Raw genomic sequence first — 27,881 nt, 5'->3', positions numbered from 1 at the left:
TCCATGCTGCCTTTATGATCGCTGTTCTGGTGACACTTACTTAGGCTTTAGTATTCCCTGAGGAACATCGGCCATCGACGAAAGTCCCTCATGCACCAGATTAACGGTGGTGGATGAGTTGACTGCAAATTCAGTCTGAGAGCAACACAAAAACATACATGGCTCCTATGTTTGTCCTCACCCAGTTCATTTTTACCTGTGCCCGTACCCGTGAATTTATAGAAGTATATTTTTACCCGTTACACAAGGTTTTTGCTTGTTAAACTCCGGTCCCCGACCCCATACAGGACTCTGATACAGGACAATTTAATTTATGAGTCCACGCAGAAGAGTAACCATTTAATTGCCGTCTGTGGTAAAAGCTGTAGTCAAAATGTAAACCTGAACAGTCACATGATGTTACCACACAGGAAACCCCTCTCAGTTGCTCAGTTTGTGTGTTTGTATACTTTCTTACTATTTATCTGTCTACCTACCTGTATGTGTGTGTATGTATATAATTCTGTTCTATGGTTGAGTTAGATCTAGCTACTAGGCTCTACCTGTAAAGCCCTTTGAGACATCCATGTGATAAAGAACTGTATAAATAAACAAACTTGTGGTTAAAAAAAAAAACTTTATTCATGTAAAACATCTGAAACATCCGTAGAGATATTACCTCGCAATTATCTGTCAAACATTACTTATGGAGTTATTTAAATTCCACAAACAAACTGTATTAGCATATGAGCTTTGCTAAGTTCATAACCTTTCCCCACATAAGGCTCAATAACATCATGGATATTACACCTACAATAAAATAAAGTGAAATCAATAATTGTCCCAGTGGGTTTTCTTTGGGGGGGGGGGGGGGGGGGGGGGGGGGGGGGGCAGAAAGACAATCATTTTAACTTAGTGATGAGGTGGCAACATCATATTAGGCCTTAGTATAGGCAACATATTATCCTATGAGAATTGTATGACCATTAAAATGTCCTTGTCACATTCAAATAACTTAAGGCAGGCATGACAGAGCAGCCCGGACAGCATCAGCAAAATCGCAGCTCATTTTCTAGTCCATAGATCTTGGCCTTCAGGGCCATCAGCTCACCCTGGACCTTCTTTGTCCTGGTGTTGGTCTGGTGAACTTCATGCAGAATAGCAAGGTCCTGGTTTGGCCCAACACTCAGGGTCACCTGGAGCACAATATATGTACAGTATATCTCAGTGAATACATATGGTAAAACAGTTTAAACTATATATTCTCTAATCGGGGATGCAAACTAATGGAGAGTGAAAAAGGTGACCACTCAAATCTTAAATGGCCTATTTTCAGATCCGAAAGGTGACTGTCACCTAAAGGCAGGGTTGGGGAGTAACGGAATACAGTATAAGGTGACTGTCACCTAAAGGCAGGGTTGGGGAGTAACGGAATACAGTATTTAAATTACAAAATGAGTAACTGTATTCCACTACAGTCAGCTACAGTTTAAATCAGTGGTATTCTGAATACAGTTACTTAAAAAAATAGAATACTTGAAAGGAATACTTTTATTTGTTTTGTTTTATTTGCTCTAAGATTCAAGTACGCAAGTTGTAAGAGAGTTAACAGTCACAATGTGGTGGCCCTGAGACACTTAAACTATTCAGACTTAATTTGACAAGTGCTTATTTTTTTTATTATATACATGTAATGCTTTAAACCTATAAAAAAATCCCTATGTCTGGGACTGGGGGCATAGTTTAAAAAGACAAGTCTTAATATTTTGCTATCTTTATCTTCAGATAGTGAAGGGTAAATCCACGTTGCTATATTTTAATGTTTGTGTCTAATGTGTTTCACTCTAAAACATTTTTTTTTACATGAACTTGATTCTGTTTGCTGTGGTTAACTGATGCTGTGGAAATTAAAGAAGGGGTACAGCAAAACTGAAGACTTTGTTCTGAATTAGATGTGTCTTTAAACAGTATCAGTTGCAGGAGAAAGCATGCCACATTTGTGTTTACATACTACTTGCATAACCTTTCCTCTGAAGACAGTAACAAGGTCATTTGTAACTAAGCAAATGTTAACTACATTAAGAGTGACCCAGACAAATGGGCTCAGCAAGACTATTTTTGAAGTATTCCAAAAGGAATCCAAAGTATTCGGAATACCGTAGGTTACAATACTTAATTAACTTGAGTATTAAAATGAAATAACTTACAAATTACATTTTTGGGCATGTATTCAGTATTCTGTAGTAGTGGAATACATTTTAAAAGTAACCCTCCCAACACTGCCTACAGGTGACTAGTTTGCATCCCTGTCTAATACAGACTAAATCAAAAGTTTTAACTTTTTTCAAATTAAGGATCACTTGGCAACGACAAAGCAGATTGTTGTCTGGACTGGGAAAGTCTCATCCCTTTTTACCTTAAGTAGCTGTTTCTCCACATCTTTGAGTTTCTGTCGGAGCAGCTTCAGGTCCGTCTTGAAGCCCTCCACCTCCATGGCCCTCCTCTTCTCCAGCGCCTCGTAACGCTGAGTCATCAGCTGAAGACGCTTGGCCATCTTGTCCGAACGCTCCTGCACACATAAATAATTAGTTGGTATTTGTAAGTGGAAGATAATTGTTGCCACCTTCCAAGTACTTTACATTGTGTGCAGCAAAACCACCACCAAATATGAACTTGAATCATGTCTGTTGTTTAACACTCAAGAGATTTGAATAAGCATCAATCCTAGCGGTGTACCTTGAATATCTCCCTGCCCACGTCCCCCTTCTCTCTGATTTGGGACAACTCTGTCTCCAGGGTGATACACTGCTCCCTGTACATCTCTGCCAGACGGTGGGCTTGCTTCAGATCCTCCTGCATCACCTGATGAAATGGATGGAATAAGGTCAACAGAAAAACAGACATCATAAACACAGTATTCATGTTTGCATCAACGTAATCTGATGCGCATTTTGAAGTATCGCATTTATGGAAACGGCAAAAGTCGAAAAAACTTCAATTTAGCAAAAAAGACAAAATGGTCACTAGCTCGTTTTTGCTTTTTTTGAAAAAAAGTTTATGTGCAAAATGGGAGATGCAAACACCTTTTTCGAGTAAGTTCTGACATATCGAATATGTAATTCACATGACTGATCATCTGGACCCCGTGTCCTGCACAGCTGGCAGCTTGTCTGGTCTGCTGCGATGCAAACGGGCGCTCGACCGGCCCAACAAACGACCTGACGCACCTGATTTAAATTTTAAGATTGTCAACTTTTCAAAAGTTGGCTTAGGCTTTGCACAAAAACCTGAATGGAAGAACAGCTAGGCTATTCTTTGATAGGTGAAAAGACAAAGAAATCATAGCGTACCTTGAGCTCCTCTTTGTGTGGCTGCTGTGTGTCTGGTTGAGGCCGGTCGAGGAGCAGGGCGGTGCTGCTGGGCTGCCACCCTCGCCCTGGCTCATCGCACCCAGACCTGGCCCTCCTCAGACGGTCGTGACAGGAGTCTAGCTCCCTTAGCAGTCGGTCCTTTTCCACCATCCAGCTCTTCTCGTGTGCCCGGGTGTCAAACTTTAGCTGCAAGAAATCCCTGGTGCTCTCATACAGCAGGTTCTGGGTACGCTGGAGTCTGAGGTGGAAGAGAGAGAGAGAGCATCTGATGTCAATGAGAGACATATTTATTATTATCCAGATTGACCAATCAGTCCCTCCAGGAGTTTTTTTGTGATTGTTGCGATCAAAAATGCTTGATTTTGCAGTGGCTTTTCTCAAAAATTGCAATGTAATTTTGCGACGTTTTATGTGTTTTTTTTGGTCTGGTAAAATTGTGGGAACAGGCAAAAAAAATCCATGTTGAGGGATGTTGTTTGGATCTTGTTTTATTTGAGAGAGCTTCATCTTGTTCACAACAGGAAATATAAGTAGACACTAGAACAGTACAGCGCTTCAGCGCCACCCAATGTCAAATTGCTATATTACTGTGAGTAGCCCTTGGCAACGAGTCTGCCCTTGTATCTCTCCACTCGTCCATCACTATGATGTTTGACTTTGAACACCCATTTTGATCCTATGGCTTTTCTGTCCTTTGGTAAATCCACTAAGTCCCACGTCTCATTTTCCAGCAGCGACTCATATTCCAAGTCAGCCGCTTCTTGCCATTCCTTTGCATTAGGACTTAACATTGCTTCTTTCAGTGTACTTGGCTCTGTTACACTACACACATTGGCATGATGATCAACAGTCACTATATCAGCATATTCATCATATCCATATCTTGTTGGAGCCCTTCTGATTCTGCCGCTTCTTCTAGCAGCTTCTCCCGCTTCTCCTTTTCTAGCTGCTTCTTCGACAGTGACCACCTCATCATCTTGTGTTCCACTCTCATCTGTCTCCATGGTTACCTCATTCTTTGAGTAGGTCACTTCCTGTTTCCAGTCAAAGTCTGATTCATTAAAGATGACATCACGACGAATTAGAATCTTCTTTTTCTCTTCATCAAACAGGCGATAGCCTTTAGCATTGTTTGCATATCCCACAAAACGAAGCTTTACTGCCTTCTTGTCCAGTTTTCTTCTCTCTATGTCTGGAATATGTGCATAAGCAACACAGCCAAACACTCATGTGTCTCATGTCCGGTTTTTTTCCCACACCATCTCTCATAGGGTGTCTCTTCCTTCAGGACAGATGTGGGCAGCCTGTTCTGTATGTAAGCTGCGGTTGCTACAGCTTCTGCCCAGTACATCTTTGGCAATTTGGCATGTGACATCATGCTTCTAGCTGCTTCAATTAGTGTCCTATTTTTCCTTTCTGCAACACCATTTTGCTGTGGTGAGTGAGGTACTGTCAACTCATGGTGAATGCCTTGAGCCTTCAAATATTCTTGAAACTCCTTTGACGTGTATTCACCACCATTGTCTGTTCTCAGTCTTGTGACATTCTGCCCACACTCATTTGAAAATATTTTCTCAAATTCCTTGAATTTGCTTAGGACTTCACTCTTCTGTTTCAGAAAATACACCTTGCAGCATCTAGAGTAATCATCGATAAAAGTCACAAAATATTTAGCTCCACCTATAGATTCAGTCTGCATGGGACCACAGACGTCACTATGGATCAGCTGCATCTTGTGTTTGGAACGGATTTTTCCAACCGGCTTGTATGGCTTTCTAGACAGCTTGCCTTCCACACATCCTTCACAGAAAGGAACCTCTTTTTCTGAAGAGAAATCCACTCCGTTCACCAGATCTTTTAGTTCCTTCAACTTGGTCGTGTGTCCTAGGCGCTGGTGCCACAGGCTGGCTGCTACTGATGCGCTGTGACAGACAGAAGAGCTTCCCTCGACGTCTAGTTGATACAGCCCATCAGCTCTTTGTGTTCCCATTCCCTGTAAAGTTCCATCTTTCCCACGTATGTAGCAGCGAGACTTCCTGAACTGCACTGTATTCCCTTTTCTGACAGCTGCTCCCACTGAGAATAAATTCCCGGATAGCTTTGGAACATACAGTACATCATACATTGTGACATTTTTTTCATTGCTTAATCTGAAAGTCATTCTCATTTTGACATTGCCAAGTCCTAGGGCATCCACCACCCTGCCGTCACCGAGTTTCACACACTGTGCTTTTGAGAATTGCTGATAGTCTTGAAGAATGTCTTTATCACCTGTCATGTGCTTTGATGCTCCAGAATCAATCAACCACTGTTGTGGCCTCTCAGCCAGGCTTGCTGCCTCTTTAGCGACAAAGGCACTTTCAGATGAATCTTCTGCATCTTCACACACCATGTTTTTGGCCTTGTGGGTTCTCTTTTTATTTTTCCAAGTTGGACAGTCGCGTTTTATATGTCCCTCTTTCCCACACTTGTAACATCTCCATGTACTTGATCTTTCAGCTCCCACTGCCTTGTAGTCTCCACGGAATTGTGATGACATAGCTGATGCACCACCTGACGTAGTACCACTGGAGTTATCATGAACATTCACTCTCTTTTGCTCTTCATTTATCAATGCTTGCTGAACAAACCGCAGTGTCAGACTGTCAATCTTTGTTTCAAGCGCAGTGACAATTGTAGCATAGCTTGGTGGCAAACTACCTAGGAGTGTTACAATCTGATCTTCCTCTTCAATCACAGAGCCTATTGCTGCTAGTTGATCAGTCAGTTCCTTCATTCGTTTTAAATGTTCATTTAAATGTTCTCCTTCTTTCATCTCACATCTGAAATATTTCTTCTTCAGGAACAGTTTATTTGCCAGCGTATCTCTCTCAAAATGTCCTTTCAGAGTGTCCCATGCCTCTTTCGGGGTCTGGCAACTTGTTATCAGATACAGCTGTGGTGTACTCACATTCAGTACTAGCATTGAGAATGCCTTCTCTCTCCGCTTTGTAAACTCCACTTGTGCCTGGGCATTAGCATCTGCGGCTAGCATCTCTGTCTCTGTTAGCATGCCCCATAGTCCTCTTGCCTTCAGAAAGTGTTCCATCTGAAACTTCCAGGTTGCCCAATTCTCTGGTCCGCCCAGCCTGTCAATAAACAGTTTATCCTCCATTGTGTCTTCCACAACACTGTTTATCTCTTACACAAATCTCCTGGCAACTGGGACCTGCCTGGGCCCATAACCTGTTGTTTGGATCTTGTTTTATTTGAGAGAGCTTCATCTTGTTCACAACAGGAAATATAAGTAGACACTAGAACAGTACAGCGCTTCAGCGCCACCCAATGTCAAATTGCTATATTACAACAAGGGACCTGTTTTGCTGCATTTTTTGCAGAGAAATCACATGAATTTTGAAAATTTGCAAGCCCCCACAAATATTGGTTGAATTTCCATTAATCATTGTGATCACAAAATCACTATTTCCTGGAAGGACTGACTACGGTAGTTACTGTTACTTAGTAACACTGTATTCAGGGAGAGATCCAAAGCTTTCTTTTACAAACCACCACATGCAGGATATAATTGATTGTAGCATCTGTCAGAGACATTAGAAATACAAGACCCACTTGTCATTCAGAGCTGTGATGCAGTCGTTGTCTCTCTGGTGCTGCACCTGTCCCTCCTCCGTGTGGATCCTTCGCTCCTCCAGCAGAGACTCCACCTGCTCTTTGGCCAGACGGGTTTGTTCCTCCATCTGAGCCTGCAGCGCCTCCACCTGGCAGAGTGAGCCACAAAATAACAGCAATAAATACATGGCAACTCCAAAACCTTATGAATGCTGACTTGGGAGAAAGAAAACAAATCTGCACATGTAAAAATACAACAGGTTTCAGTCCAGCAACAGTAAAAATTCATAACGATACATTGCAGAGCATGTATGAGATACTATTGCAATTGTGATGTGTAATGCAACTATGTGTATGTGCTTGCAGGGATCGCGGAACCGCCCGGGCCACCCGGGCCGCGGCCCGGGTACTTTTCATTTCCCCCCCAAAAAAAAAAAAAAAAATTGTTTTTTTTTTTTTTTTTTTAGATTTTTTTTTTTTTTTTTTTTTTTTACAATTAAACCTCATTTACTTATTACACTCGACTGGTTGTTTTTCAGATGTGATGTGAATCTAAAGTGAACTAAACAAGTCAGATCCACTATAAATGTTTTTCAGTAGATGCTGTGATGTAGCCACAAGAAAGGTGCAATATTAATGTTTTTCAGGAGATGGCGATGTTGCTAGCTATAGGTTCTAAACAAGAAATGTGGTTCAAATGTTTACAGTAGTTTTCCTTTCTTGCTGCACTACAATGTTACAATGCTGTGAGACAGGCCCGGCGTTGGAGGGGGGCCTGACCGGGCCGGGCCCCCCCATTCCCTAAACTGGCCCCCCCATTCAATTTTTTTTTTTTTTGTGTGTGTGTGCTAAAAACGTTTTTCCGTTTTTCTGTTTTAAAGTTTAAAACGGAATCTGGCTGTCATTAGGCATTGATTAACTGAATGCTATTGCTAACTGTTACTTTGAACCTCCATTTGCAATGATTCTGGCTGGATATTAATTAACTATTGTAAATTTGTCACAATGAATGCAATTTGTGCACAATGTGTAAATACATTTAATATTAATTGTTTAGGCCTATTTGTAAAGTCACAACACATTAGAGATGTGTGTAGTTCCTCATAGATTTAGCCTCTTCCTTTTGCTCTCAAATGCACCAGTTTGACGAATTTTACTTTAAAATGTACAAAATCTTCTTCCGGGGGAGAATCCCCCCGGACCCCCCTTGGCCCCCCCAAGCTAGGGGCAGGCCCCCTCTGTAATTTGGTTCTGGTGTGAGACGGAGCTAAACACAAAAGATGCAATATTAATAGTTTTTCCATGAGATACTCAGTATTTAATATTAATACTAATACTAATAATAGAAAAGGAGAAGATACTGAATAATGACATCACAACAGTATAATCCTAATGTTAATTTAAAATTAAATATTCTTCTAAATATGGATAAAAGTCCAAAAAACATAAAATTTTCTTCGGCGCTGCCGAGATTCCATTCCTTACAGCACCCCCTACTTAATAATAGTTCCAGCGCGGCTGCAAAAATATGGTGGCGCATTGTGTCAAGTGTACTGGCTCGGGGAACGGTCCGGCCCCCGGTCCCTTAGGTTTCTGACAATGTGGCCCCCTGAACAATTTAGTTGAATAGCCCTGCTGTAAAACCCAGTCGCCCTCATATTCTGGTTTATTTCAAGAAAAACATTTTGGCTAGTTGAAATTAATTGGCTCGTAACTTTAAAATCTAGCAGCCATATTGGCTGGTGATAAAAAAAAAGTTGAATCTCAAACCCTGCAGTGAGAGCAGGTGGTGACATAGGAGTGAGTGAGAAAAGGAGCAAATATATGATTGTTAAGACTGAATACTGACATCACAACCGTCTAATCCTAATGTTAATTTAAAATGAGATATTCCTATATGAATCTGGCTTCAAACAACCAAAATCTTTATATGATGATAATAATAATAATCAATGATGGTGGTTCACAGACGTGTGTGGGGGGGGGGGGCACGCCCCCCCGACGGGGGGACACGCCCCCCCCGACACGCCCCCCGGCCCCCCCAAGTTCAGATGCGTTCCGCTATCCCTGTGTGCTTGCATGTTTTTGCGAGAGGTGACAGAACCTACATCCTACTATACATTCAGACATTGGATCCTACCTGTAGTAACAAAGTCTGGTTGTCCTCCTTGTATTGCTCCACACTCTCTCCATTTACCCCTTCTGCGGATGTTCTTCTCCTGCTACTCTCTGCTCAGACAGATACAGTATGAAAGGGTTAGACTAGAGTAAGGGAAGTATGACTCTCTCTGGAGTGAGTATTCAACTTTTCACTAATCTGAGTTCTGAAAAGAGCTAACTGTAGTCCTACTCACAAGGTCTCATTGGAAACCTTGCAGTGTGTGCTGGGGTTTAACTTAAATGAAAATCTTTACTGGATCTTTACTGTTAATTATGCTTCTTTAAACACAATGGCAATACAGTCTTTGCAGACGTATAGAGATCCATAATGTTCACTAATGGTCTCTTATTACAGTTGTACATAACAAAAGACCAGTAATTATACACATCTTTCTCAAATTAATCAACACTTTGGAAGTGATGATGTAATAATAAAATGTAACATCTGCTAAGACATTTCACCAAACCTTTTCTGGGCCCAGGTCTTAAGTGTGTTGGCCTGAGATTGAGATGTTCATGCAAGCTGGACTCAAGGTTCTTCTGTGGGATAGTGACCTGAAATATAATGATCAGAAATAGTCTTCAGAACATATTCAAAACCACTTGGCCTTTTCTGCCTTTTGTAGTGTTGCAGCCTGTATTCAAAATGGACTTAAATTAAGACTTAAGTGCAGATCAGCAGCAAAAATCCTAATTTAATTCACGTTGAAATGAGGCTATACCACAGGAATGAGTCAGAAGTAGCAAGTCGCCGCCATGCTGGTTGGTAAGGGGAAAAGGCTATGGGATTTTAGAATGGGGATTTTGGTTAAATGCATGAAATAAGGTCTGTGCTTAACACAATTTATGGGAGTGGAAATTTGTGTTTAGCAGGATAATCTTCACAAACGACTTTTGAAGCGTAAATAAAAAAAATTAACAGGATTTTCAGAAAATGTTTCAAAAACCTGTACATGTTATTTTTTTATTAGTAATCACAAGCCATCACAGTGTGCATGTCACATTGATTTTTGTTTATACTACACAAAGAGGTTACACCTGGAGAGACATCCTCAATGTTCTGATTATTAGTATGATTGAATGTCAGGCACGTCTCCAGTGACACAGCGGTCTCCAAAATATGCTCAGTAATATGATGGTAATGTATTTACTTTTACTGCACATTATTTAAAGAAAAAAAAGCTATAATTACAAAATGTGTACCGGTACCTACCTTGTGTGGAGGTTCTCTGTGGAAGTAGGTGATCTCTCCAGCATCCGTACCCACCAGGGCGAGGAGGTGCTGGATCTTCTTCCTGTCCTCCAGCTCTCTGTACACAGTGAAGACATAAGGAGAGGAAAGGAAAGCAGCATTACTGGCACGCTCTAAAGCTCTTTTCAGACCAGACACCAATAATTGGGGGGGGGGGGGATACTATAGGTAAAAAAAAACATGCCAACCAATACAATATAGTGTATAGGCAGTGATACCATGGTGGAGTAAAGCTGAAGACTAGATATGCGGCTACTAATTGTAATATTGGTAACTAATAGACCTAGGGTGCAAGTCACACCTACAAACTTGATCAGAGGAAATCAATAATGTTTCGATTATGAAATTACACCAAGTGTTTCACTCTTCAGTTATAAACACTGTATGCGCCATTATCCCACTCAAATGACAAAGCAATGATGTCTCAATAACATCAAATATTTCATCCTAGTACGGTTCTTACAGTTTCGTCTACCTTGCACCCACCTGATCTTTAGTCTGTCATTTTCCGCATACAGTCGCAGCGACTGCTCTCTCTCTTGGAACAGGTAGACCTGCATGTCACTCAGAGCGCTTTGCAGCTGAGCGATCTCTCCTTCTCGCTGCCGTACCTCCCATTGCAGCTTATGCTGGGAGGATAAGAGAGGTAGACAGAAGGACAATTAACAGGCAAACATACTCACACAGGCTACCTGCCACTCCCCCTGTCTCCTTCTCTTTCTCTCTCTCTCACACACACACACATGGGGTTGGTGATTTTTAGAAAACATTTCAAAAGGCATAAAAGTGATTAACGTTCGTGAAGATTATCCTGCTGAACCCAAATTCGCGCTCCCAAAAACTTTTGTTAACCACAGACCTTATTTGATGCATTTAAGTGAAATCCCCATTCTAAAACCCCATAGACTTTTCCCCCCGACGAACCAACATGGCAGCGATTTCTGGCTAAGCCTACAAAAATACGTCATCCCTGCGGTACTCTATACAGCATGTTCATTTTGTAAATTATGGAGCCATTTTGAGTAAAATAGATATGATAAAGCAGACTATATTTTGGGGCGTGATTGACAGGTCACCTGTCCAGTCATCATGAAGCTCGCCGATCACGGGACAATAGCAGGCGGTGCTGCGGCTCAGTCAAAATGACAAAGCCGAGGCTTCAAAACGGGAGTCCACAAACCAATGGGTGATGTCATGGTGGCTATGTTCATATTTGTATGATCTATGGTTGTACCTGGTCCTCTGTGATGCCTCTGTACTTCTCCAGCATCTGCAGCAGCTCCTCATGTTCGCCATCAAACTGGGCAATCTTCTGCCTGTAGAACTCCAGCAGCTCCCTGGAGGGGCGCAGGTATGCCAGACGCTCTTGGATGGGGGGAAGCGGCGAGTCAGGTTCCTGCCCTGGGGTATGACTTTTGGATCTAAAGAAATAAAAAGGTATGACTTTTAATGGCATGCAATCTTTCAGTGTTGAATGATATCAATTACATAATATATATGCAATTTGGAGAATTTGTTTATCTAAAGCACCATACAGTACCATATGTGCAGACACACATTTAGCACTTGGGTATAGTAGCCTGATATCAGACTGAATTGACTCAACTTGCATTACACTCCATTTCCATCAAACTCAACTCAGTGGAGTGGGTGGATTTGAAGGTCTGGACCCAGGCAAACTTGCGTACTGAACACAACCTAATCCTGCTGTGTTATGCTTTACTCACTGAACTACAAGACCTCCAATTTCTGTTTGCGTGTGTGTGTGTGTGTGTGTGTGTGTGTATGTATGTGTGTGTGTGTATGTATGTATGTATATGTAGAGTAGAAAAGTTTATTTATGTGTCACTCCTCAATACAACAACAGCATAAAAACAATTTGGTACATAGAACAAGTATTGTGGACCACTCACTAGGAGTTATGAGACACAGACTTTAAAAAGAAAAACACACAATAGTGTACAATAAATCACATCAGATAAAATAAAAAGAAAGAAAAGGTAACAGCATACAGTGATCAGCTAATTAGATGCATGTCACTCACCCCCCCCCCTGCACGCACATACACACACGCACACACACACACACACACACACACACAATGTATGTATGCGTGTAATGTGTATGTGTGACCGACAAAGTAATTCTGATTATCATTCAGCGAGATTACAGTTAGAAAGCATTAGAGCTTCTCACATATGGTTTTCTCTAGGGCAGCAGTGCCAAAGCAACATCACTTGGAGCAGTTACTCTCACTGATAGCAGACAAAACTGTATGTTCTGTGTGTTTATTGAATGGACTTACCTATGTGGCAATGCATCTCTTGTTGGAGACTCCATCCCTGTAATAATGCTGAAAACAAGAGTGAAAAGATAAGTTAATGTATCTTGTATTGTCCCCATGCCGGGAATTCATCCTCTGCATTTGACCCATCCTCTACTAGGAACCTTCCTAGAACTAGGAGCAGTGGGCAGCCACAGTGCAGCGCCTGTGGATCAACTCCAGTTCGATTGTTGATTGCCAGTGCCTTGGTCAGAGGCACTGACAGAGTATTAACCCTAACATACATGTCTTTGATGGTGGGAGAGAAACCCAGACGGACACGGGGAGATCATGCAAACAGCACACAGAAAGGACCTAGGATGGACTGGGGTTTCGAACCCGGGATCTTCTTGCTCTGAGGCAACAGTGGTAACCACTGAGCCACCGTCTGTCGTCCAGACCCTGCAAATATAAACTAGCGGATATTGTTACTTTTGGAAGAAGATTATTTGGGAATAAGTGCAAGCACATTACAGAATGCAACAGAGTAGAGGCTTTTTGTTGCAGCAATTATACATTTCACATACTCCTCAGTCCCAGAAGTCAATCTCCAGAGTCCAGACAATGCTTTGTAAATGGGGTGACATTATTTATTTTTTAATGGGGCAACAGGTGGTCAGCAGGGTTTCTTGGATGTCCCTTTAATTTGCTTTATGGACATGGCTTCGCGTCGTTGTTGCTATGATTGGGCGCCAGGGAACGCGGGACGTTTGAAAACAGCATGGAACTATGTTACTACTTGTACATTTCAGTAACTTTTTGAACGTTTTGAGCACAGGTCTATTCAGTTAGCTCAGTGTGGTTGGCTAGCTTGCCAACAGTGCAATATTGTACTGACGTTAGTATAAGTAGAGTGAGATGTTCGTCCTCTTAGGAAAGGGAAAATACAGTAACGTCTGCCCCAAACGTTACACAAGCAACCACAGAAAAGCACGAGATATCGAAGTTGTTGTGCTTTCTCTCTAATATGAAATATACAGATGTATTTTCTTACCTTTCACAATTTGATACACTCCAAGCTTCGTGTGTGTAAGTATTTTTTCTATTATTTTGGGGTCGTTGTCAAGCCTTTGAAGCCGGAACCCGGAAGTCTACGGCGGTGTTTTCTTCTTCGTAGGAAACATGGATGTGGTAGGAAACTGTCTGTTTATCGCCACCTAGCGACGTTAGTAAGGTATTGTGGTCAAATGTACTCCCGTGGACTGTCTTGAATGCTTGAAACAGACAGGAGCTAACAAGCGGAGCGTTTCAGACAGAGGCTGACGAGGGGCTGCATAAAGGGACAGTCAGTAGGTACAAATAAATAAAGGTTTTGAACTGTGAATGACGCAATAATAATGTCTTTATTCATTGTAATTGCACCTGTGTGTCATTTAGTCACAGTCGAACTTCCACACAACTCCACTCTATGTCGAACAACGAATGTAGCTACAGACATGGTGACTTGTAGAATGTAGAATCAACCTGTGCCTACTAAATATTCCGATTTTAATCTTCAAACCTAACCATTCAAACCCGAGTTTGTGGAGAAAAAGCAGCTTCGTCAAGCATAACAGAAATTGGCAGAATACAGCCTTAAGTTTGCCGTTTTGCCTTCAAAATAGAAGCGTTTGTCATACGACAGTCACAGAACAACAACACAAATCGCCATTCTTATGTTAATTTGCTACAGATTCACAATTCACTCTATATTTTCATGTTCGTAGCCCACTTTGAATTTCTCTCTCTATATCTAAAAAGAAGCAACATAATTCATCGAGGGCCTTATTTTGAAAACAGTGACCGGAAGCTATATTCTGGCTAACTTGACAGTGGTACCTCACTCACTGGTCCTGGTAAACTTTACCGGGCAGGATCTCCCGTTGGTCGGTGACTTCACACTATCTATATCAGCCATGGAGCGTAAAGTTGCTCGAGAATTCAGGCACAAGGTAAGATATAACGTCGTTTCTTTTCGACGGTCAAGTCAATTGTTTTGTCTTTTTACCTTTCACGTTATTGGGTTTTGGGTAAGCAGGTGTCCCTGGGATGTTGCGCACCTTGGCTCCGTACGCATAGCCTCACGGAAAAGACCTGAAGTCATTCAATAATCGTTTTTGAAAGGTGCTTTGCAAACATCACAACACATTTCCAATTAAAATATAATTTTACTAACGTTATAAGTGAAAAATAGCATAGCATTTGACATGGCTTTGGGTCTAATCCCACTACTTCACTGTTAGAAGGTCAATAACTAGCAGCTCATATCGTTATAGACCTAAGGCATGGGGTTTGAGAGCAGCATAAACACTGGGGTGTTATGTATTGTTGTATTTTCCTGTACTGCTTTAAAGTAACAAGCTGTAGTTTTTTTTTTACAAATGGTCCCCGAATGACGTCATATGGGCTACCTGTATTCACCTCATGGTTGGTGTATCTGTGTGATATTGTGCTGCTGAGGCCACCATATATTCAATGGCCATGATACAGCAGTTGTCAGGCACATGGTAGGTGGTATTGGCTTCAGTGTAAATGTTAAGTTCAGATGCTGTTGTGTTGTTGGTGCTTCCACCTGGCAGTGTGAGGTAGAAGTCTTGAAGGGAGATATTTGAGTGAAAGATAATGAAGGGAACATGATATGTTCCGGGGAAGCATGCAGGGATATTACAGGGCCATCTGTGCACTGTGCAGGCAGGGTGGGTCCCAGGTCCCATACTGCAGGCTCTTAACAAAGGGCAACCAAACATAATTTAGTATGTCAGTCGTGAGCAGCTGAGCGGAAGGGATGAGACCACTTACAGCAGCAATTAGAGGCTGAGGCGAGGACAGGCACAAGAAGGCTTTGTTTCTATGGGAAATGTCATATTCATAGTGTATTTGAGTTTGTGTTGTGTTGTGTTGTGTTGTGTCATGGACAGGACATGGCATATATTTTATGGTATGTTGTAGCAGAACAAAGACACATAGGATCTTGGTATGTATCACTGGCTCTTGAAAAGCAATATGTGCCTCTATACCAGATAATGCGTTTTATAAAACAGGCATCTGACAATGACTAACTCCCCGCAGGACTATTATATGTGCTTTCTCAGTTTATGGTGCTAAAGTCTGCTTGCAGTTATATGTGAGTGCCTCACTCTTGTTTCACTGGTCTAAGCCAGAGAATTTATGATGCCATAAACATGGTGTCATGTCACCCATGTAGCACCCTCGCTCGCACCAGGGTCCACATAGTGTAATCCTGCATTTATTACAGATTGATTGACTTTATTTGAGCAATTTGAAGGATTATTTGACCGTTTAAAGGAAGCACAGAAGCCCATCTCCTTCAAAATGAAAAGTCAGCATAACAATAACATCCAATTTCTGAAAGTGATCTCTGCCTCAGTTTAGTTTACTTGAGTTTAGTTTATTTAATTTATAAAAAAGGACAGTGTGTGCACATACATTACATACAAACATACAATTGAAAATTCAAAAAGATGGGTGCACCAGTTTTAGCAGTAAGCTTATTTCCATCCATAGTCCTTGACAAAAACAAACAACAACAAATATAGCCGCAAGCGGCGATGCGGGGTCCAAGCTTCTGGTGACTTGGGGGGTGTATGTCAGATAATATAGACACTGAATTGCACATTTAATCAGAGTTGGTATGTGCACAAGTGCACAAAGTTTGGTTGAGATTTGGTGACCTGACCGGGTTCAAGCAGTAGTAGCAGTAGTAATAGTAGTGTTAGTGTATATGTGTGTAAGTGTGTATATGTGTGTGTATATATGTGTGTGTATATGTGTGAGTATTGTGTGTGTGTGTGTATAGGTGTATATGTGTGTGGCAATGTGCACTGGAGCTAGCGGCTGAATTACACCAACTAAGGTACAACCTTGCTACAGTGAACATTTAAGCTAGAATCAGGGTGTAAATGACATTTTCAAGTCAACTTGGCATCTCAGGGCTTGTGGAGTTTGATTACACCAGCTGAGCAGTATGGAAGCATTCTATGTATTTTCTATGTTTTTGCTCATGGTCAACTTCACTCAACAGACAGCTCTGTGCCTGTTGTGGTTAGAGTACAGTTCTATCTCTGTGTGTGATGCGTCCAGAGTGCTTTACCCAGTACACCGACTGCATGCAAGTACCGCATAGTACCCCACTTCAAATAAACCAAACTATACCTTTCACAAATCAACTCAATAAGTGTCAAACTAAATGAATGCCTGCTAAACTGTTTTCGGATGTGCGAGATGTGCAAAATAAATAAGCATTGTTTCGGTGGAGTCTCCCTTTAAGGCCAAAACTAACATCTCAGTTGGCATTAATTAAAACACAAGATAGGAATACATTTCAAATCACAACACATTGCCGTCACTTCAAATTTCCTTCATACCTCCCTTTACATAACATTGAAAATATATTTCAGATTGTGTAAACCTCCCTTTAAACTCACGGATTTGGCTTTTGGAGGTTTCATTCAGCAGGTTTCAAAGATAAGTTGAATTGGATGTTAAAAAACGTTCCCTCTATACTGCCAACTGTCTTGCACCATCTCCATTCATCAGTGATTCAGTGCACCTGGTACAGAGCCTGACCACAGCCCAACTCTGATTGGCTCAGATTGATGTCAGTCACACTGCAGGATTACAAGCCCGCCAACTTCTGTTTCATGTAAAATACATTGGTGATACATTTTGCAGTGTAAACATTGGTGAACTGGGTTTACAATTATCAAATTATGTGTTCTTAAGTTAAAGCAACTCTGCTCAACATGTGGTAAAATATCAGCCAGGATGAGCGGTTAATGCGTGTCACACCTATGAACAGGTGAGGGCAATGTGACCCCTCAGCACTGGACCCAGATAAAACCACAAGGAAAGATGGCAGGCACACAGCAGGACAAGGTGCAGGGTGATTTTATTTTCCCAACATCAAAAGTGACAGTGAGGCAATCAGCATGTTGTCTGTGGATAAGAACACAAACAGAATTATTTACCCAAATACACAATGTTAACAAGCAATCCAAATGACATCAAATTAGCAATAAACAAACAATGTAACAATCAATTAAAGCAACAATAAACAATATATTTTAACCATGCTAAAGAAAAAAACATATGCAATTCACCTTTAAGGTCAGCATGAGTTGGACTGGCTCACAGCACCTCTGTAGCAGCAGACTGGGGTTTGGGGCAAGTTTTGCACTTCTTTTATAGCCATAGCTCCACCCATCTCCCCACCCACATGGCACAATCCACAAGTGAGTGAGTGAAGCACTCTGGGAGATGAAGTACACCAGTGGTGGCCATTTTAGTGTGCGTGTGCGTGTGCGTGTGCGTGTGCGCGTGTGCGTGTGCGTGTGCAAACAGACAAAATAGTCATAGGAAGTAGTATGTTTAGCAATAAAAAACAATATAACAATCAAACAAACAATAAACAATATATTTTAACCATGGCTAAAGAGAAAAACATATGCAATTCACCTTTAAGATCAGGATGGCTTGGAATGGCAATTCAACAATGGCTAACAAAACTACAACTTACTTAATAATGCATCTGAAGGGAGGATAAACACCAACTGAAACACCAACACAGCCTCTACTGCAGTAACGGACACACACTGAGTGTAGAGGCTGATTAGCGTCTTAAGTGCAGGTGTGTGGTGATCAGTCCAGAATTAGGTGCAGGTGTGGTGTATATGTGTGTGCGTGTGTGTACGTGTGTGTGTGTGTGTGCGCGTGTGTGTGTGTGTGCGCGTGTGCGTGTGTGTGTGTGTGTGTGTGTGTGTGTGTGTGTGTGTGTGTAGATCCGGTGACCTGACGGTTTCCAAGCAGTACTAGTAGTAGTAGTAGTAGCAGTAGTAGTAATAGTAGTAGTAGTAGTGTTGGTAGTAGTGGGAGTGGTAGCAATAGTAGCAGCAGAAGTACTAAGAATAGTAGTAGTAGTAGTAGCAGCAGCGGCAGTAGTAGTGGTGGTTGGCTGTTATAGCGCCACCATCTGGTGGATTGGTGTAATTTTTTTACTCTGAGTAGTGGGTGATGTCGTGAACCTGTGTGGAAAGTTTGGGTGATGGGGGGTGTATGGTTTCTGAGATCCACACACTTTTAGGGCAGGAAAAGAACAAAAGTAAATACACAAAAGTTTAAACATTTATCATTTCAAGACGGTTTCACGTATCCAAATTCTGTGTAAGAGTTTTGGTCAGGTAAGTCCAGAGATGCCACAGAAAAAGTTTGCGCTCATTCAGGCAAATGGCCTGGGAGGAGATAGCAAAAATAGGTTATTGACAAAGTCCAAGATGGCGGAAAATCTAGCAGACTTAAATGGGCGTGGTCTATATGGATAGATGCGTATTGATCCAGGGAATCCAGCAGATGTGGAATTTTGATTCTACGCCTCACGGTTCAGCAGTTATGGGTCAATACGCAAAAGGGTCTGTTATAGCGCCACCATCTGGCCAATATGGCTAATTTTTTGTCTCTGAGTAGTGGGGCACATTTCCAACCTATGTGCAAAGTCTCGCTACTGTACCCCTTACGGTTTTTGCCGTGCATACTGTTTTAGCGGAGAATAAAAAAAAGAATAATAAACGGAACAGATACAATAGGGATCCACGCACTTCGTGCTTGGACCCCTAATAATTACAATACAATACATCACCACATTATCACAATATCACGATCACAGTAACAGATACAGTATGGAGTACTGTAACAAATACAGTACAGAATAATAAATACACAAGACACATTATCAAAATATCAATGATCAATCACACCATGAGTACATTTGATGACTAGAAGTTCTAATAATTAAAAAATATATATATGCCTCCGCCGGCGATAGCCAGGCCGAAGGCATTATGGATTTGGGTTGTCCGTCCATCCGATATCTGAGGAACGCCTTGATGGAATTTCATCGCCTCAAACATGCACTTGGACTCAAGGATTCACTGATTAGATTTTGGTGGTCAAAGGGCAAGGTCACTGTGACCTCACAGCCGCTCGTTTCATGCTCGTTAATGCGATATCTCAGGAATGCCTTGACAGAATTTCATCAAATTGGCCTCAAATGTCCACTTGGACTCAAGGATGAACTGATTACATTTTGGTGGTTAAAGGTCAAAGTTCAAGGTCACTGTGACCTCACAAACCCCATTTCCAAGCTCTTTAACGCAATATCTCAGGGACACCTTGACGGAATTTCTTCCAATTTGGCTCAAACGTCAACTTGGACTCAACGATGAATTAATTCGATTTTGGTGGTCAAAGGTTAAGGTCACTGTGACCTTACGACCGCTCCTTTCATGCTCATTAACGCAATATCTCAAGAACCCCTTGACGGAATTTCTTCAAATTTGCCTCAAACGTCCACTTGGACTCAAGGATGAACTGATTAGATTTTAGTGGTCAAAGGTCAAGGTCACTGTGACCTCACGACCGCTCGTTTCAAGCTCGTTAATGCGATATCTCAGGAACGCCTTGACAGAATTTCTTTACAACGTAAACGTCAAAGTCTGGACAGACATGGATCTCGACTGCTCACTTGTTGGCAGAGGCATACTGTATATCCATGGTACGGTCATTCTAGTTTATCTCGTGATATACAATTCTGTTGTGTAAATTGATTACAACAAGCACATTTTATGTTAAAACTCTGAAGAAATCAGGCATTTTATTTGGAGATTAAAGTGTTTCGTTTGACATCACAATTAAAGTTACCATGCATCAAAGCTGTTATGAGCTGCATTGTGATATTGCTACCGGGGTGGAAATTCCATCACCCAGCCCTACTGTGTGTACAATAACACATTCTCTTACATAACAGCTTGATAGTGCTATTTTAATCTATTGTATTCTTATTGTTGCTTTTTTTAATGCAATACTAGAGTTTTGTAAAAATGATTCCCCCCCCCCCCCCCCCCCCCCCCCCCAATTTTTTATTAGTTCTTTGTAATACACTGATAACGTTTTATTATTGTATTAAATGTATTTTAATGTCTTGGACCCCAGGAAGACTAGCTGACGTTACAGCGTCAGCTAATGGGGATCCGTTTAAATAAACAAATAAATCTATTAAGACTTATTTAACGCTTTGAAGAAGTGTGTGTCTGTGTTTGTGCGTGTCTTGTGTGTGTGCGCACAAGCGCGTGTGTGTGTTGTGCATGTCTGTGTGTGTGTGTGTGTGTGTGTGTGTGTGTGTGAGTGTGTGAGGATGTTGGGTGTTGATATTCACCTCTGCTTCCCTCGGAGATGTAAGATGACACTGCCGACCTCTCTGCTGCAGCCTCTCCTCTGCCACCCCCTCCCTGCAGTCTGATGGGAGGGGATGGCAAGCAGGACAGACAGGCAAGCCCAGGACAGACTCACTGGAGAGAGGCATGCCCAGGACAGACAGGCAAGCCCAGGACAGACAGTTTAGGCTCACTGGAGAGAGGCAAACAGCCCTGGTTTTTAGCCTAGTCTGAGGAATTCAACTATTCAGTCTGAGAAAAAAACAACAACAAACGACAACACTCACAGCGTAGTCCAGTACAGGTTTCATCCACAAGAGAGAAATGTGTTACATCAGTGATTGGCCGAAGCGCTTCCTCAAAACCTTTCTGCAGCAGTTCAGCCGAAATCAGGTTTGTATGACTGCACACGCGCACAGACGCACACACTCTCACACACAGACACACACACACACACACACACACACACACACTTTCACACACAGACACACGCACTCTCACACACAGACACAGACACACACTCACACACAGACACACACACACACACTCACACACAGCGGATGGCTCGCCCCCCGTGGTGCTGACAGGCGTTTCACCTGACTGCTGGGACCGCTGTGTGTGTGTGTGTGTGTGTGTGTGTGTGTGTGTGTGTGTGTGTGTCTGTGTGTGTGTGTGTGTGTGTGTGTGTGTGCAGTAATGACCAGGTTGTGACCAGATGTCTTGTCTTTTCTTGCAGGTGGAGCTGCTGATCGAAAATGAAGCAGAGAAGGATTACCTCTACGATGTCCTCCGCATGTATCACCAGTGAGTAGCATCTAGCAGCGGCTTCACTGTGTGTTAGTGTGTGGTGTGTAGGGGGGTTTATTAGTAGGGCTGGGTTAAAAAAATTGATATATCGGTATTGAATCGATATTCATGTGAAGGAACAAGTATCGATACATAAATCCCAGTATCGATATTTAACTTTATTTTTTTATTTTTTTTATAAACATAGGCTATAATATTATAGGCTGTGTGTGGTAGTTAAAACATCGTTTCAAGTTGACGTTTATTTATGTTTGTACTTGAAACAAAAACATAAATACTGTAGGCTACATGTGCATTGCGCATGCACCATGAGCCAGATGTACAGACCTCAAATCTGTTTGCACTATAATGTTTGTGAACTGGAAATGTTCATGAGCTGTATTTAATTTTATTTACAAAGCATTTATACTTTATGAAACACTGCTTACAACATGCTGCTGTTCAATGATTCTGTTGTATAGTGGAAATCTAAATTTGTTTGGCTTCTCACAGAAGACTGTAAAGAAAGAGACAGAAGACTGTAAAGAAAGATAAGATGTTGAATGACTATGTTGGTCATGTTTAAATAAAAAAGAATTACATGATGTAACTGCTTGCTTTATGGTCAATTCTTAATGTAAATATTAATATTTTTTTAATAATGCACCAGGTTAGAGGGTTCCTTGTACAATTTACAGCATTAGTTCTTTGAGAATCTTTTCCATTATCAAAGCAAAACTGGTATTGTAACTAAAATATTGATATCGAATCGTATCGTATCGTATCGGAAATCGTATCAACTTGGGACCTTGTGTATCGGAATCGTATCGTATCGGGAAGTCAGTGGCGATACCCAGCCCTATTTATTAGCATGTTTCTGCTATTGAAGAGATTGTGTAGAGAAATAATTTCAATTTTGATTGCTTGGCCGCTTTTATTGATTCTTGGAATTGAAAGAAGAAATTCTAGCAGCGCTTGTGAACAAAGAATTTTAGCACTTTTGTGAAGCAATTGATCTAAAAGCATAAACTGGGTCTACAAAATATTAGGGACATCTTCCTTGCTCATACTGAGTTGCAGCCCCTTCTGCACAATCCACATCTGAGTTGTCTCAAGGCTTGAAACGTTTTCTGTAACTCGTCTGCTTCTCTTCACCTGCAGTACATCTCCTTTGTTGTCATTGTGATTATAGATTTAATACAGACATCAATCAGACATCAATACGGGATCATGGCTTTTACCTGGATTCATCTCATGAGTGTACTTAATGAGAAGAGCAAGTAACCATAATATTTAGTATTTTTAGTGTATGTGAATCCAAAAAACAACCAACTAAAATCAACCAATAGAATGACTAAAGCCATGTTAGTTGTGCCAGAATACCATTTCAACTCTTATTGATTCTTCACTGACTATGAACATTTTTACAGTGAATGTCTAAAAACCCTCTAAATGTCCTCCATTCTGAGAGGGACAGACCTGCAGTATAAACAATGCACTGCGTGTTTTTTTTAGACCTTTTTTTTCAGTTACAGTCAAACAACAAAAGCATACATCCGCACAAATGATTACATAAAATCAAAATAAAACAAACCAACTCAACAATAGCAACAGCAATTCTGCGTTGAGGTTTTCCGATAGCGTCCCTGGTCCTGGAGGCTGAGAGGGGATGAGTGGGGGGCTGCAGGTCTAGGTTTTCAGTCATCTTTGTGTGCAGCTGGAGCTCTGCGGTCTGACTGGTTAGGTTAAGCCGCTGATCGCTTTCCAATGTGCTCGGCCAAGCCTGGCCAGTTCCTCACAAAAGCCCTTTGGATGTTCATCCTCCAAGCAGGGCTGAAATGGCACCGCTTAATAATTGAAGGCAGATTTTATACAGGCGCTGCACATGACTGTTTTAATTGCTGTGCTGGTTGCCTTTTGCCTTCTTGGAATTAATAAATGAGAGAGGGCCGGGTTCTCTTTCAGCACTGTGATATGATACATAGTATAATAATACAGTATGACACACTTTTATTTAGAGCAGGAATGGAAGATCAGGGTGACAACTTTAATGATCTTTGAAGGCTGTAGCTCAGTAACTGATATATTGTTCAATTTGACCATGTTTTCAGTTTTCAGCGTTTCTCTCGAGTTTTATTCATGTAAGGGTGAAAAGGCATCTGAAACAAAAAGTAAAGCACGCACATCCACTTGATTAGCAGCAGGTGCAGGACAAACCATTAATCAGTGATGTGTAAAATATGTAGAGTCCTCACACTGCGTAGTCTTCTCCCACTGCCTAGACTTCTCCCACTGCGTAGACTTCTCCTACTGCGTAGACTTCTCCCACTGCCTAGACTTCTCCCACTGCCTAGACTTCTCCCAGTAGATTTATTGATTGACAATAAATCATACTGGGAGAAGTATATGCAGTATGCAGACTCTACTCCTTTTACCGGTTACTGAAAAGGCATCTGAAACGCAGTAAAACTCTTCAGTGCACCTAATAGAGTACCTGCCTACCGCAGGGATGACATCTTTTTGTAGGCCAACTCAGAAGTCATGCACTTCCTGGTTCCCTCGTCTGGAAGTCAATGGGATTTCTGTATGGAGATTTGGGTTAAATGCCTGAAATAAGGTCTGTGGTTAACAAAAGTTTATGGAAACTGTGAACTTTGTATTCAGCAAGATCATCTTCAAAAATGAGGACCACTTCTATGACTTTTGAAGCGTTTTCTGAAAATCTTGATTTCTTTCAATCGCATTTACGCTTCAAAAATCATATAAGTGGTCCTCATTTGTGAAGATTATCTTGCTGAACCCAAAGTTACGTTTCATAAACTTTTGTAGTTAACCACAGACCTTATTTTTTAGGCATTTAACCAAAATCCCCTTAGAAAAATCCAATTGCCCTTTAGACTACACGTGCTAACATCCGGCATGTTAAGGTCTTAGGACTCATTCCTACCATACTCTATAGAGTCTATTCAATGGCTTGGGATAGATCCAGGCTCAGCTTAACCAAGTCCAAGATGAAACGTTACTTGCGATTGGCCTTTTTCTTGTTTGGGTCTGAACATCATGGGTCTTTACCATTTCATGATTAAATTGAACACTCTGCTGATTTTCAACCAGCTTTTTATCATTACAACATCAGTAGTATATCAGAAAACTGTAAGCTTTGCAGACATTCATTTAGTCTTTGACAGTTATTGAGAGTTGATTTGAGTTAAGGCCCCCCCGCCCCCATCTCTCTCTCCCAGGTCCATGGATTTGCCGGTGCTGGTTGGGGACCTGAAGCTGGTAATCAATGACCCAAAGCGCTTGCCCCTGTTTGATGCCATCCGACCCCTCATCCCCCTCAAACACCAGGTGGAGTACGACCTGCTGACGCCCAAGAGGTCACGGTGAGTACAGCGGTAGACGCCCCGGCTCTGGTGTATACAGTGGATTTGATTGTACCATAACATGGAGTACCGGTAACTTCAATTCAAAAGTGCCTTTGATGTGTTTTGATAGTAACATCTCTCATGCTCTTCTGTATTCTCCCTCTGTTTTCCTGACAAACCTCCCTCCTTTTCCTTTTCAAACTCCGACCTGTTTCAAACATCCTGCTGTCACCCCATGTTATGTTTCTCCCTGTCTCTCCTGACTCTGCAGGAAGCTGAAAGAGGTGCGCTTGGATCGAACGCACCCTGATGGCCTGGGTCTGAGCGTGCGAGGCGGTCTGGAGTTTGGCTGCGCTCTCTTCATATCACAGATCGTCAAAGACGGTCAGGCCGGGAATGTCGGCCTCCAGGTGTGTATGTGTGAGAGAAATTATTTGTGATGGTTTTTACTTACCTTACTTACCTTTTTATGTCCTTTAAATTTTTGTAAAGGGCTTTGTAAATTCTGCTTTTAGGTAAGTTCTATATAATTAATGTAGTAGTAGTCGTAGTAGTATCAGCCGCAGCAGGTGTTGTGGTAGTGGTAGTTCTAGTAGTTGATCTAAAAAAGAAATACTAATATTAACATGTCTCATAATTTTCAATACATTACTTATCATTTACTTGGCACAGATTAGTTCATGACTACATTGTTATAATGCAGTGATTATGCAGGTTGCTCAGTGGCTATGGGGTCAGGCAGATTACATTAATGACTTTCTGTGGCTATGTACCGTAGGTTGACTCCCAACAGTCTGTGATAATACCAGGATCCACTAGATGGGGTAAAGGACCATGTTTTAAACTCTCAAAGTGCTTGAACATCTGTCAGTGATGGTTCCAGTTTCAGCCTGATGGCTATCAAGTAAAGGAAAGCTCTCCTGTCACGAAAAAGTGAATGTCCCCCTCGGATCCCTTAAGCCCTGTCTGGTGCTGGATCCCTTAAGCCCTGTCTGGTGCTGGATCCCTTAAGCCCTGTCTGGTGCTGGATCCCTTAAGCCCTGTCTGGTGCTTGGTGCTCTCTGAGTCCTGTCTGGTGCTCGTGGTCTCTGAGTCCTTTCATATTGTGACAGCTGTGTCAGACTTACTGTATGCTTTATTATAGTGACATCTACATGTATATGTACACAGTACATGTAGTGGCTGGTTTATTCAACAGACACAAATGTTACTGGGCCTGTGGGCCAGCAATCACTGCATCTGTCATGATGCCATCTGGTTCAATACATAGAAATTGAATGTCATCTACAATCCTCAGCCTCTTTTGCACATTGCCTTCTGTTGATTTGCAGGTTGGCGACGAGATTGTGCGCATCAATGGATACTCCATCTCCTCCTGTATCCACGAGGAAGTCATCAATCTCATCAAGACCAAGAAGACCGTGTCACTCAAAATCAGGCGTATGTCAAGCCAAAGCTCACTAACATGACTTATGCTCATTAAACTCAATGTTCTTAAACATTTATGATTTATTTGATATATGTCTTTGTTTTTGTCTGTGCAGATGTGGGGATGATCCCAGTGAAAGGGTATGATAATCTATCTGTTACTATAGCTGTTTTTTTTTTTTTTTTTCCCGTTGTGTGGAATGTTGTTTGTCTTGTTGTGTACTGAGATTACATTGCTGTGCCGAGTTCATTTTGAATTTAGAATTTTCTCATTCTCTTTTCTCTTTTCTTCAGCTCATCAGATGAACCACTCAAGTGGCAGTTTGTGGACCAGTTTGCTTCCGAGTCAGGGGTGAGAGACATTTCTCTTCTTCTATTTCAGCAGTTTTTTTTGTTTGTTTGGTTTTGGCAACCAAATGTTTATTTTATTGACATGAAGACAACATCAACAGAAATACACAGTGGAAAGCAAGTAATTGACTGTTGGAGAAAAATATAAGTTCCATGCCATTTCCTAATCAATAAGCTATAAGCTATAATTGCATACACATAATTAATGCTATGAGTCATTAGTCATAAGACATCTCACAAATGCATATTTACATTGACATACAACAAAAACAAAATAAAACTACTTGGATTACACCAATTGCAAAAGACATTCAACCACAAAAATTCTAAAGAAATCAAAGGCAAGACAACCAACAAATTTAAAAGCTATTTTACATGATTGGATTGTGAATATCTGTGTGTCCTGTCTTTGGTCTGCCTGTCTTTGTTTCTTTCTTCCTTTCTTCGTTAATTCCTTCCACCCTCTCTCTGTACTGCCCCAGGAGAAGAAGAGCAGCCAGGCAGGCCTGGCATCCTTCGGAGGGAAGGAGATCAAGGAGAAGAAGGTGTTCCTCAGCCTGGTGGGAACCAAGGGAATGGGCGTCAGCATCTCCAGTGGTCCAACCCAGAAACCTGGCATCTACATCAGCAACGTCAAGTCGGGCTCTCTTTCCGCAGAAGTCGGACTACTGGTGAGGTGCTCAAAAGGACCTGAATGGCTCTGAACCTTTGAGACTCAAATATGCATTATCCTGTCAACCGTTTCTAAGTCATATTCCAATTTTGTAGGTTGGAGACCAGATTGTGGAGGTGAACGGGGTTGAGTTCACCAATCTGGACCACAAAGAGGTGAATTTTGTTTGCATGGAGAAAATGAACCTTTTTTTTTATCAAGTCTCCTGTCTTTTGATCCATTACAGCAGTGGTTCCCAACCTTTTCCAACTCAGGACGCACTTGAACATCTCGATACCTTTAGCAGCCCACCTCCGACCCCATAACAAATATGGAGGCCAAATAATGCGTTCTCAGAGCACTTGTTATTTTCCACACTCACTAACACAGCATCTGAA

The 27,881-nt window shown here is 41.6% G+C and overlaps 2 protein-coding genes across 2 annotated transcripts in view; one reads left to right on the top strand and one right to left on the bottom strand.

Annotated features, from left to right (window-relative positions):
* Window positions 1-984: 984 nt before the first annotated feature.
* Window positions 985-12,711, bottom strand: ccdc77 (coiled-coil domain containing 77; the record flags this gene model as incomplete). Its single annotated transcript, XM_083654756.1, has 11 exons — window positions 985-1,175; window positions 2,396-2,548; window positions 2,716-2,841; window positions 3,330-3,588; window positions 6,960-7,108; window positions 9,100-9,188; window positions 9,587-9,674; window positions 10,333-10,429; window positions 10,858-11,000; window positions 11,606-11,792; window positions 12,677-12,711. 11 exons carry the CDS (start codon window positions 12,709-12,711, stop codon window positions 1,029-1,031), a joined length of 1,473 nt encoding a protein of 490 aa, XP_083510882.1. The 3' UTR covers window positions 985-1,028.
* A 1,806-nt stretch (window positions 12,712-14,517) lies between these two features.
* Window positions 14,518-27,881, top strand: part of ush1c (Usher syndrome 1C) — a gene marked incomplete at its 3' end in the record, with an annotated part of 34,401 nt that continues 21,037 nt past the window's right edge. The window contains exons 1-9 of the mRNA XM_083654755.1: window positions 14,518-14,625; window positions 21,635-21,702; window positions 24,927-25,070; window positions 25,324-25,462; window positions 26,384-26,492; window positions 26,597-26,621; window positions 26,775-26,832; window positions 27,314-27,502; window positions 27,600-27,659. Coding sequence (XP_083510881.1) covers window positions 14,590-14,625; window positions 21,635-21,702; window positions 24,927-25,070; window positions 25,324-25,462; window positions 26,384-26,492; window positions 26,597-26,621; window positions 26,775-26,832; window positions 27,314-27,502; window positions 27,600-27,659 — 828 coding nt within the window. The 5' untranslated portion in view covers window positions 14,518-14,589. The remainder of the gene's footprint in view (window positions 14,626-21,634; window positions 21,703-24,926; window positions 25,071-25,323; window positions 25,463-26,383; window positions 26,493-26,596; window positions 26,622-26,774; window positions 26,833-27,313; window positions 27,503-27,599; window positions 27,660-27,881) is intronic.

This window comes from Poromitra crassiceps (assembly GCF_964638095.1).
Source record: "Poromitra crassiceps genome assembly, chromosome: 18".
Taxonomy (NCBI): domain Eukaryota; kingdom Metazoa; phylum Chordata; class Actinopteri; order Beryciformes; family Melamphaidae; genus Poromitra; species Poromitra crassiceps.
This window is presented reverse-complemented; position numbering and strand designations above follow the sequence as displayed.